Source organism: Bidens hawaiensis, unplaced genomic scaffold (genome assembly GCF_021521415.1).
Source record: "Bidens hawaiensis isolate Kalapana, Puna unplaced genomic scaffold, B.hawaiensis_p1.1 tig00056928_1, whole genome shotgun sequence".
Classification (NCBI taxonomy): Eukaryota; Viridiplantae; Streptophyta; class Magnoliopsida; order Asterales; family Asteraceae; genus Bidens; species Bidens hawaiensis.
This window is the reverse complement of record NW_027500266.1, coordinates 80,902-93,497: the sequence shown is the minus strand read 5'-3', so window position 1 is coordinate 93,497 and position 12,596 is coordinate 80,902. Positions and strand designations below refer to the sequence as shown.

The 12,596-nt window shown below is 32.0% G+C and overlaps 1 protein-coding gene across 1 annotated transcript; it reads right to left on the bottom strand.

Annotated features, from left to right (window-relative positions):
* Nucleotides 1–606: 606 nt before the first annotated feature.
* On the bottom strand, nt 607–3,456 carry LOC143601668 (ubiquitin domain-containing protein DSK2b-like). Its single transcript, XM_077079021.1, has 8 exons — nt 3,237–3,456; nt 2,070–2,750; nt 1,530–1,705; nt 1,332–1,445; nt 1,192–1,247; nt 1,083–1,114; nt 940–1,011; nt 607–849 (listed from the first exon to the last, which is right to left on the bottom strand). The coding sequence occupies exons 1-8, from the start codon at nt 3,454–3,456 to the stop codon at nt 701–703; spliced, it is 1,500 nt and encodes a 499-aa protein (XP_076935136.1). The 3' UTR covers nt 607–700.
* Between the last annotated feature and the right edge of the window lie 9,140 nt (nt 3,457–12,596).

Genomic DNA, 12,596 nt, shown 5'->3' with positions numbered 1-12,596 from the left:
TGACATGTAACAGACTTGTTTTTCGGTTTTTCCTTTGTAAACAAACTCACTGTATATAACTACTAATTTATGTTTGGTATGAGCATTATGCAACATGATTCATTCACATAGGGCTAGTGTGAATCTGATTTGATTGAACAGTCATGGATATGATTATCCAAGTTTAGATGCTTTGATGAAAGTTCATTCTCAAATTCAGTTTTTCTTGCAACGTAATAACAGAATACGCAATTACACATATATAGAAAATTATCTGGTAAAAAAAGTAATCCTTAAATATCACAATACGTACGCATGCTAACGAGAGTTGACGCACCACGCGTGCATGCAGGGATATATAGAATCACTTTATGCAATTATATGATATGACATGCATGCGGGGATATATAGAATCACTTGATCCTATAAAAACACACACCCACAAAAACATTTGAAAGACTAAACTTTGACCTGAACAACACATCTATCTACAAAATTACCAACAAAACAATGACAAGGAGACGGACGGACATCTTGCAAAACGGAGGTATTTCAAAGAACAGCAATAAACTATGTAATCAGTTGGCACAATAAAAACACCAAAAAGGAAAAGGAAAAAGAAAAAGAAAAAGAAAAAAAAAATCCATCTGTCTATAAAGAATACTTAAAAACCGATCATATTACAAGCCTGGTTATATCTCTAGATTGATCAAAAGAAACATCACGGGCCAAAGTTACCCAAAAGCCTCTCAACAGCAGCATGAACATTGCCCGAAGTAGCCTGTAACGCCCTGATATTCTCCTGTGTATCAAAAAACCCCATTTCTTGAAGCTGTGACAGTTGCGTCGCATAACGTTGCTCTGGTGGCACTACATTAAAAAAAATTCAATTTTATTAAGGCTGTCTGCAATTCATATATTTCATAAATAAATATTTTCTAGATAAAATTAAAGTCTTACCATCGGGCACATTTGGAACATTTAAACCGCCAGCTCCAAGCCCACCAAACATGTTCATCAACATGTCCAACTCTGAAATTATAAACACGAAATTACACAAAACCAGGACCATGACAGAATTATTAGAAATAGGATGTTTTTACCTGTAGCAGCACCACCTGTCTGGGTAGGATCCCTGAAAAAGAAGTTGCGTTTTTAAACGAAAAATAAAAACTAATAATGCTCGTGGAATATGCGAATGAAACTACTTACAAAGCGGATTGCTGCGGGTTAAGCTGAGGAAACAGATGCTGTACCGACATCATTTGCTGTAAAAATGAGGTTAGAGTCAAACTTAACTTTTAACCGGTCAAAATGTAAAAAAAAAACGCATAAAATCACCCGTTGATTACCTGCATCATCTCAGGTGAAGTTAACTGACGAAGTATTTCTGGATTTTGCATCATCTCTCTAAATTGAGGGTTGGAATCGTACAAACTGCGTAGTTGAGGGTGTTGGTTCACAATCTACAAGTTCATAAAATTGATCTTTAAAAAAAATTGTAAAAACTCGTTAAAACATTAAATATCTGAATAATCATAAGTACATACCTGCTGCATATATTGGGGATTGGAAAGCAAGCTTTGCATCATCTGAGATATAGCAGGGTTTTGTAAAAGCTGATTCATATCTGGCATGTTAGACGGACGGTCTAACCTGGGTAGACCAAGCCCACCTAACCCTGACACATTCGGTGGTCGGGTACCTGCATTTGCCGGAACCGCACCTAAAATTTTCAGCATACAAATTTCAGCACACAATAATGCATCTTACAATTCTTTTTTAATAAAGACTAGGGGGGTTTGGTCTGCAGAATGTTTCCGGAGTCCGGACAACAGAATATAGTCAAAATAGTTGGACTCTTTCAACCCTTTCTTTGTTATATTCGATTTGGTTTGCAAAACTGTCAAAGAAATTGGAATTGTTTCTTTATTATATTCGATTTGGTTTGTAAATCAGTCTAAGAAATTGGAACGCAATACAGGCCAAGAAATAAAAACTTAAATTCCGTTTATGGACAGACAGAATCTGCAAAAATGTGAAAGTCTTGAATACCAAATCCGCAAGCCAAACATGCCCTAGGATCTTACCTGTAGAACCACCCCACGGGTTGGGAAGCGGGTTAGAATTAGGAGCTGCAGAGCCCGGAGTAGTAGTTTCAGGGCCCGTTGCTGAAGGTGTGTTACCAGCAGCACCCTGATTACCAAGTAAAGCTGCAAACGGGTTTGACCCGGGATCATTCCCGCCCGTTGTGGTGGCATTAAGAAACGGTTCTTGAACGTTTTCATACATCCGTCTAAGCATGTTAAACCCCTCGGGAGACGATTCAATATTACTCATAGCACGATCAGTGTTACGCATCATCTCGCGCATAAGCTCCGGGTTTCTAGCTGCTTCGAGTGTCTGTCTAAGAATTGCGGGGTCGTTCAGAATATGAGCCAGCTCAGGGTTACGGTCAATGATATCACGCATTTGAGGATTGCTCATTATCAAGCTCCGCATGACTTCCGGGTCATTTAGTATGTTTTGAATTGCTGGCATGTTCATCATGTCTCTCATCATGTTTGGGTTTTGAGTAAGTTGTTGTTGGACTTGGTCAAATTCAGGAAGTCCACCCAAACCAAGCCCGGGAAACAAAGGTGCACCCGCACCAGCACTGGCTGCATTGGAAACAGCACCTTGAGCAGGAGGTGCAGGAGCCGGTGCACTAGGCGGTGCTGCTGCTGGTGCAGAACCGCGCACCATATGAATTGTGTGATCCGCTTGAAGGCCTAGATAAAACTTGCGTTAAGAGGCAAACAACTAAATTCACAACTAAATTTATACATTGTTTTTCGGGAAATTCGATTTTAATAATCAAAACTATAACCTATCGGTTGATAATAATAACCTATACTAGGAAATTGACCAATGACACTCTTAACTTTAACTTTAGCTGCCACAGGCAATCCCGATAGCATAATCATCATAGATTTACACTTAATTCCACCCAATTTCAGTTGCAAGTTTCCGCGTGGGTGTAAATCAAGTAAAAATCTTTCATTATTACGTTACCGGAATTGCCTTTAAATTATTAAAACCCAATTTACACATATATGTATTATTTGCAAAGAAGAAGATTTTCGGAATTCGGATAGCACCCAATACATTAAATCTAGGAAATTACAAGTTAAGGTAATTGGTACGAAAAATGCACACCTTTATAAACAATTAAATGACAAATGAGAAATGAAAATGATAATAAAAAAGGCAATTACCGTAGGTATCTAGGGTTTGATCATCCTTCAAGATTCGTCCTTTATAAATGAGCCTCTGTTGGTTGGGCGGAACATCGCAATTGTGGGCTAAAAGATCCTTAAAGTCGGCGATGGTTGACCGGAGGGTGGCTTGCACCGAGAACTTGTTGCCGTTGGAGCATCGGATGTTGAGGTTGATCAAATCGCCCGGTTGTGTCGTTGATTCACCGTCGACACCCATTAAATACAAACCAACCAACAATCCCTGATTGTAATTGTAATTGTAAAATTGAATTGAAATTAAAGAAATGAGGATGATTGGAACCAAGCAGATAGATAGATAGATTACAAGGTGAGTTGCCGGTTTGTAACTAAATGGAAAGAAAAAGGAGCAATCTCGGTGAGCTCACATTCAAGATTTCGGAGAAATAATAATAAATAATAATAATAATAATAATAATAATAATAATAATAATAATTTCTGTTTTTTCCTAAAATGCATTCATCTATCCGTATTAGATTATTTATGATCTTAACCTATATGCATAAATGCAAGATATGGATATGTATGTGGAAGTAGAGTTTGACAATACACACTTCTAAAATGACATGTTACCATCCGATTTAAAAGTTATCTTGGGTTTGTGATACCCATTACCCGTTTATTTCTTTATTATAAAATTGTTTTTTAATTATAAATAATATCTTTTTTTAATAAAACAGGATATTAATTTTTAGTATATCTTTATTTTATAAGATTTTCATATCAAATATTTGATAAGATTAATTTTTAATATAATGAGATGTTATAACTCGTTTAATAGCGAATTCAGGTCAAATGTGTAACAAGTCTTCATTTACAAATAAACAATCTGATAGCTTGAGAAAATGGTTGTTTTACAATTTTTGTTTTTTAATATTTATTTTTTGGATTTTAATTTTCTTTATTGTAAGAAAGTTAATAATATACGTAAGTTTTGATGATAAAAGGGTTTCATAAATAAATGATATGTTATAACCCGTTTAAAAGCTATATGGATTTGGTGACCTATGACCCGCTTATGTTTTTTTACTATAAAATTATTTATTAATTATAAATAATATGTTTTTCCTTTTTAAATTGGATATCAAATTTTAGTATATCACTATTTTATAGGATTTTAACATCAAATAATTGGTAAGATTAATTTTTAATTAAATGATTGGGTTAAATCAATGAGATGCTTGCATTTAAAAATCAAGCAATCTGGTGGCTTTCATAAAAAGGGGGAGCGATCACATCGTGACAAATAGGATTTTAGGGTTTTCGGTTATATAAAATATGGGTTAGGTTGTAATAGGAAGTATACTTTTTGTAAGAAGGATAAGAAGTAATTATGTCTATTGATTTTGAATATGTAGGGTTGAGATTAGTTTAGGGGGAAATCAAGTGTGAACACAAGGTAAAGGGCATAAAAGGAATAACGTATTTGTTGGCTTTCTCTCTCCAATGCAAGACACATGCCAAATTCCTCCATCATTTTAAAACGTCCATAACTTTTTTTTACGACGTTTTTATTGAAAAACAAATTTACCATAATAACGAGTGTCTTTTTATCTTTTATATGAGTACCATATTGTAATATAATAATTAAAAAAAATTAGTGGGTTTTCTACACATTGTGTTTTACCGAATTGTGTTTTACAAAATTGTGTTATACAATAGTATTTTTCATTGTGTTTTTTTTTACATTGTGTTTTTTCCATTGTGTCATACAATTGTGTTTTTTATTGTGTTTTTATCATTGTGTTTTTTTTTCATAGTGTATTTTTCCATTGTGTTTTTCATAGTGTTTTTTCGGACTTTTCCGGCGAGGTGGTGGCGATGGGTGACGGTTGTGGTGGCGGTGGGCGGTGGAGTGGTGGTGGTTGTAAGAGATGAGTGAAGATGTAATTGGGTTTTTGAAATTAATTTAAATGGGTTTTGAGATTAAAGTAAGTGGATTTTGATATTAAAGTATTAGACTAAAATACCTTCCTTCCTAGCCTTTTTAGGAAAATCAAACTTTTTATTTGAACCTAACCCATATATGGGGAGATAACATACAAATAAAAATTTGGTACAAATGGTGCGAATCAAAGAAATCCCAAAAAATTGGCGGTGGCATTATGGTAAATAACAAGAAAACCCATCTCTCACGTAAATCACTTTTTCATTCTTTACAAACACATCCATCTTCTCTATAATCAATCAAAAAAAAAAACCTCCAATTTCATTCAAGAAAACTCACTTCTAGACAATTAATCCACCAGTTTTCTAGACATGTGCCATTTACAAATCGACAAGTTGTTGATTTAATAGAGTAATTATTGAAAACACATGTTATTATCTGAAACCATTGAAAACACTATGTTAGTTCAAAATTAAAGATTCTAAAGTTTTTAGGATTTTTAAATGATGTTCATGTGTAGAAGAAAATACAATAATTACTCTGCTAGAGTAATTATATATACATATACACACACACACACACACACACACAACTAGAGCAATTATGAAATCAAAAAAATTACCATTAACTAATCTAGAATTGGCGAACGAACCACCAATATAATCTACTGCTTCACAAATTACTCTACTTATAAATGTTTATTACTCTACTTGTAATATAAAATTACATTGCTTGAGATTGAAAATTACACTACTTGAAGTTGAAAATTACTCTACTTTTAATATAAAATTACACTACATTAAATTGAAAATTGTTTTATTTGTAATAAAATTACTTTAGTTTATGTTTACTCACAATACCAAATACTGGTAACATAATTACTCTACTTATGATACAAATTACTCTAGTTATATGTTTAGGTTATAATATTCAATTGTATAATTACTTTACTTAGGAAAATAATTACTCTAGTTAGCATTTGAAGCGTAATAACCAGCAAAATATTATACTCTGTTTTTTGAATTTTTGGTTGTTTTAAAAAATCTTAGTTGCAAGCTTCAAATCATTAACCAATCCATTTGTAAAAAGCTTTAGTTGCTCAATCTCCTTAAAAATTCACTCTGTAACTATTGATTGATAGTTTAATCTAATTCGCAAGGCAGAACTAAATAATCAAATATGATTTGCAAGCTTCAATTCATCAACCAAAATCTCTAGTTCATCAGATTTTATTGATTAAGTTAGTTATGTGAATATGATTTGATTGATTTGAATAGGATTTCATCGATTTCATTCGATTACCAATTGGGTTAGATAAACAAATATGAATTGGTCGATTATGATTTGATTGACATCATCAGATGAAGAACGATTACTTACAAATTAGGTTTTGCCATTGCTTAATTTATACGTTTCCATCACTTCTCTGGTTTTGTATATTAATTACGAATTTGCCATCGTGATTTCATTTGGTTCGCACGATTAGCATGGTTTTTTTATTTGTATTGATCCTTCTCCTATATATATATATATATATATATATATATATATATATATATATATATATATATATATATATATATATATATATATATATATATATATATATAGGGTTTGGATCAAATACAAATGAAATTAACGTTCTAAACGTGATAATCAAGTAGAGTAATTATAAATACAAGTAGAGTGATTATGTAATTACATCATAGAGTAATTACGTAATTACTCTATGATGTAATTACATAATCACTCTACTTGTATATATAATTACTCTACTTGATTCTCACGTTTATAGAGTAATTACGTAATTACTCTATGATGTAATTACATAATCACTCTACTTGTATATATAATTACTCTACTTGATTCTCACGTTTAGCACGTTAATTTCATTTGTACGTTAACTTTCCCCTATATATATATATATATATATATAGGAGATGGATCAAATACAAATAGAATATCTGTACTAAACATACAAACTGAATAATACCACCAAACCCTTCTCATCTTCTTCCTTATCCGACCACCAGACCCATCTCAATCTTCTTCCTCATCCAATCACCAGACCCATCTCCATCTTCTTCCTCATCCACCACAAAACCATCGGACTCCGATCACTCCACCACCAACCTCCGCCACATTTTCTTCAATCAAGGCTCCGTTGTCTCGCCGTTGACACCAACCACAGCTTCCGTATCTACAACTGCGACAAATCCGGCGAGACTTTTGACTCTGGTGGCGGCATCATCGTCGCTTTCTGCTACAACATATTCGATCTAATCGGCGTCGACCGACCACCAGAGCCGATGTACCGTTCTGATCGGAAGTTAAATCCCTACGTCTTGTCGGATTACTGTGATGATATTAGAGAAGATATGTGTTTACAATTTCGTCGATGAAGCTTTTTATAACAGATTGAAACAATAAAATGCATGATTTTCCAATCAATTTTGTACTTAATGTGGTGTTTTTGAAGCAGTTAATTTGAGAAAGAAGAAGAAGTAGATTCAATAATTACTATACTATTAAAGTAATTACTCTATTTGAAACAAGTAACCGGATGAATGAATGAAGAATTGCTTTAAGCGATTGCGGCTAGGGTTTACGAGGAGAGTAGGTAAATGACCTAATAAATTAAGTGAAACAGAGTAATAAAATTACTCCATATAGGTTACAAATAGAGTAATAAAATTACTCTATTTGTAAACTATAATTACTCTATTTGTAAACTATATAGAGTAATTAAATTACACTACAAACATGATTTTCATTTATTTACAAAAATGCCACCGCCTCCAATTTTGTTCTAGTTCGTATGCTTCGCACGTTTTTTCTATTTGTATGTTATCTTTACCCTATATATATATATAGGGGATGGATCATGCGAGAAGTCAAGTTACAGCGAGAAGTGCGAGAAATCAATCTGGACCATTGATTATGTGTAATCAATTGATTATAAAAGTTATAGCAAACTTGTAATTTTTAAGATATTAATCTACCATTATTTTAATGAAGAAGGGTAGTTTAGTATTTGCTTTGTAGACTTTTCAAAGTGAAACTTAAGTAATTAATAGCATTTATTTATTGTCATTACTAACTAAACTGAAAGTTACATATATATATTTTTTAATTGTTATTTTTTAATTGATGTTATTAATCAAACTAATGTTAAACAAATATAACTTTAATCAAATACTATAATATCTTCAATCATATTTCTTCAAATGCATTAACTATTATATAATATATGCCTACACAAATTTAATTATGTATTGCATACACATGCATATTCATGTATAATGTACATGGAATCACGAATGCGTATGTGAAAATTTTAAAATTGTAGGCTATTAATATGATTTGTTATTTATTATATGTAAAAAATAAAAAAATATATTTTGTCCAGTGTAGGGTTTATATATGTCTATTGAGGTGGTATCACAAATGTGTATGTGAAAATTTTACAAGTACAAGTTATTGTCATTATCCGTTATTTATTATATATAGTTTAATGCAATAAAAAAAGTTGATTTTTTATTCTGTAGGTTCATTTATGTATTGTGTAGGTTTGTATATGTACTGTGTATATGGTATTTCGAATGGTGTATGCGTATTTTTTATTGTGTGTAGGTTCATTTATGTATTGTGTAGGTTCGTATATGTATTATGTATCTAGTATTTCGAATTGTTTTTGTGTAATTTTTATCGTGCGTAGATTCATTTATGTACTATGCAGGTTCATTATTATGTAGGCTCATACATGTACTCTGTAAGTGGTATTTCGAATGGTGTATGTGATTTTTATCGTGTGTAGGTTCATTTATGTACTGTGTTGGTTCATATGCGTACTATGTAGGTGGTATTTTGAATTTTGTATGTGTAATTTAGTTCATGTGTTTGCTCATTTATGTAATGTGTAAATATATCGGTGCTATTGAATTTAAGAACCACTATCTGGATAAAGGTATGAATATCAAATTACGAGAATAAAAAAAATATTGATAAACAACAATATTGAATATGATAAAATAAAAAAAACAAGAATTACTTGTAATTTCTCCATACATTATGACCTATCAAATATGAAAAAATGTTCATTTTACTATAACACCCTTGTCATTAAATAAATAATAAAATATAAGAAAAAAATGTGATTGGTTGGATTCATTTCTCGCACTTCTCGCAATAAAAACACTTCTGAAATGAACCAAATCCTATACATACATACATACATACACACACACACACATATATATATACATGTATATATATAGATACTAGGTTAGAACCCGTGTGATACATGGATGGTTACAAAACAAAAACAAATGTCAAAAATAAATATAATAATATAAATGATTACAAATAGTTTCGATTATTGGCACTAAATTTTAAAAATAGAGAGTAATAAATGGGAACAAAAACCCGTATAACAAATGTTGTATACAAAACGAAGTTCACTTCAACAAAAAAGTTTAAAAATTTATAACATTTACCTCATAACCGTCTTCTGTTCCAAGTCAACTGCTTGTGTTCTTGAACTTGCTGCCACCTCCACTCTCGCCTTTGGCTTTGCAACATTAAAAAGAAAACATAAGCATCCAAAAATCCATATACCTTCAAGAAATATATCAATTGTTTTTTAGAATAAATCAAAAGAAAGAATTCCATGTTTTCCAATTTTTCATCATATTATCTTTAAAACAATGCAATATTTGTGTTGGATTTACAAAGCTATCGTGCAGAGTTGCACCAATGACATCACATAATCCAAATTCAATGACAGAAATACAAACCTACACTGAAAAAAAATACTTAAATTAATAAAATGCAAAATCTAGTTTGGGAGCCTACTAATTGTAAGGTTCCTAATGGAATAAAATTGCAGAAAATTCATATGCTATTTTTCTATTTAGTTTGATCATAAAACTGAAATTTGACCAACTAAAAAATCAAGTTAAGCAATGAACCCATATATGCAGATCTACTCAACACCAGTGAGCCTTGAACCCATATATGCAGATCTGCTCAACATAAAGATTGTGGTTAGTTTTTATTTGGACTTTTATGTTCAAACTTGTTACTTTAAGATTGTCGAATATGGGTTTTCTGAGATGTTTCAATTTTTCATTAGTGAAACATATAAATTCGAAAAATAATATTTAGATTTTTCACGAAAATTGAAGGATTTATAATAATGTTGGTTAACCGTGTAAGATCTTGAAAGTCAAAGTGGACTACAAAAAGTCAAGAACCAGAAACTCACAACGGATGCTTAACACTGGACTATTTCCATCAAGCTCAATGTCACAGGATACCATACAGACATACAAACGCACGATGTAAGAGAGTTGAATTCACAGTTATTCTAAAACTCCATCACGGTTCTTATACTAATAATAGGAATACCTTAATGTTGTGAGTAGCGACAGTCATAATCTTAATTCCTATTGCACTGCTTCCAATGAATGCAGTCTGTTTAAGAACATAACATCATAATCGTTATCATCCCATCTGAATGTCTTTTTGGATTATAAAATCATGAAATATGTTAAGTTGAAACAGAAGTGTTTTCAGTTTGCTAAACCTTATCAACATCAGGTTGGAAAGCCAAAGGAGCAACTGCTTTAAGCATAATCCAGTCAGGAAATCTCCTTGCAAACTTCATCTAATTCGAGGCACATGCTGGAATTAACAAAAAATAGCAACATATAATACCATACACTTAATTTTTTTTAAAAATAGTAGAAAAGGACAATATGTAATAAGAATAGAAAATGATAAGATTAGGACTTACGCAGATGCAATTACTGATAGCTTCCAAGTAACCATTAGCAAAGGGTAATTCCTAAAGAACAAATATATAACAGACTATAATAAAATTAATAATTACAATAATATACAAACTTAAAATATTTATTACAATTGAAGCAGAATTAACTTAGGGATTACGAATCACAAAAGAGATCATTGAAGCAGAATGAAAGTTAATAGATATAAAATAATAAGGAACAAACATCTCTATGCCAAAAGCAATCAAATACAAACCTGTGTTCTTCAATCATTGGGTTACATGCATTGGTTATTCAATTGAAAATCCTTGATAAAAAAATCTGATATAGATAGACCTGGGTTGTTCGGTTAGGATTCAAATGTGAAATATACAATTACATCATGTCATTTCTTCCTATATATAAAAACATAAAACAATAAATTTTATGAAACACAAACTTGGCATTATTGTCGCAAATTAATATCTTAACTTGTTGGTCAAATTTGACCACAAAAAAAATGTAAACCTGTCTTCTTGAGCATCTTTTCTCATTCATATACCCTAAATCATATATATATACAAATGGCAGTTAGCATAAGCCATATGAACTAAAGACAAATAGTCCAGATTTTGAATATATAATATCACCATCTTATCAGACTCCACAAACTTTGATTTTTACCAGGACATATACTCAATTTGGTCCAACCACTATGTGGCTCTAAAGATCATGCTTAAAAAAAACAACCATAAGTAAGACATCAACCTATGAATCATTTGAATAATTTAAATAAGTGAAGTAAAACCTACGATTATCAATACATAGTTTGTGATTGTCTTATCCTCCAAGTCTGCTAAACAAAACAAATTCGACATTAAAAAACATATTAAGAGATTTCAGTATAATAAACATTTATAACCCTAAATAACCAAATTCGATAACCAATCCAAAATTTAGGTTAATATATTCAAGACAAACACATGATGAATGGTTAGAAATGAACCTGTTAATAAAAACTATGGTTTTGTTTGAGATTTGAAGTTTATGTTAGAAAGGTATAAAGTAATACAGAAATCATACAATACCTTGTATAATCGTTCAATTGATGATTTGAGAAGAGACGCCGGCGACTAAGAGGATTCGTGATTATACAATACCTTGTATAATCGTTCAATTGACTGCCTTAGGAGTGTTGCCCACGAGATCCTTTGTAATGGTGAGCTACGATGGCCGTCATTAGTTCAGTTGTGGCTTAACTTGGATGTAGCGTCCAAACGTTGTGTTGTAAGGATGTAAGATGTTAAGAGGAATAGGATTTATATATGGGATTAAGGATGCAAGATCCCTCATTTATGGCCTAGTGGTAGGAAGGTTTGTGCTCTTTAATTGCGACCCAAGTTCGATCCCCACTTGTGTCAGTTTGGGTGTATGATGACAATGAAGGATTTGAGATAGGCATTGCGAGGTTGTCAGTTCGGATCCCGAACCCACCCGGGTTTTCGTCTCACCGTGTGTTACGCCAGAGAGTTCTGTTCTTGTGATAACATAATGATTGTCAAGTGACAGCTGACAGTATGGTTTCTAAGGGAACACCTAAGCCAATATGGGTTCGGTTAAGACCACATAGTTTGGTCAGAGTGAAATAATGGGGCTCTCAAAATTGAAAAATACGATGA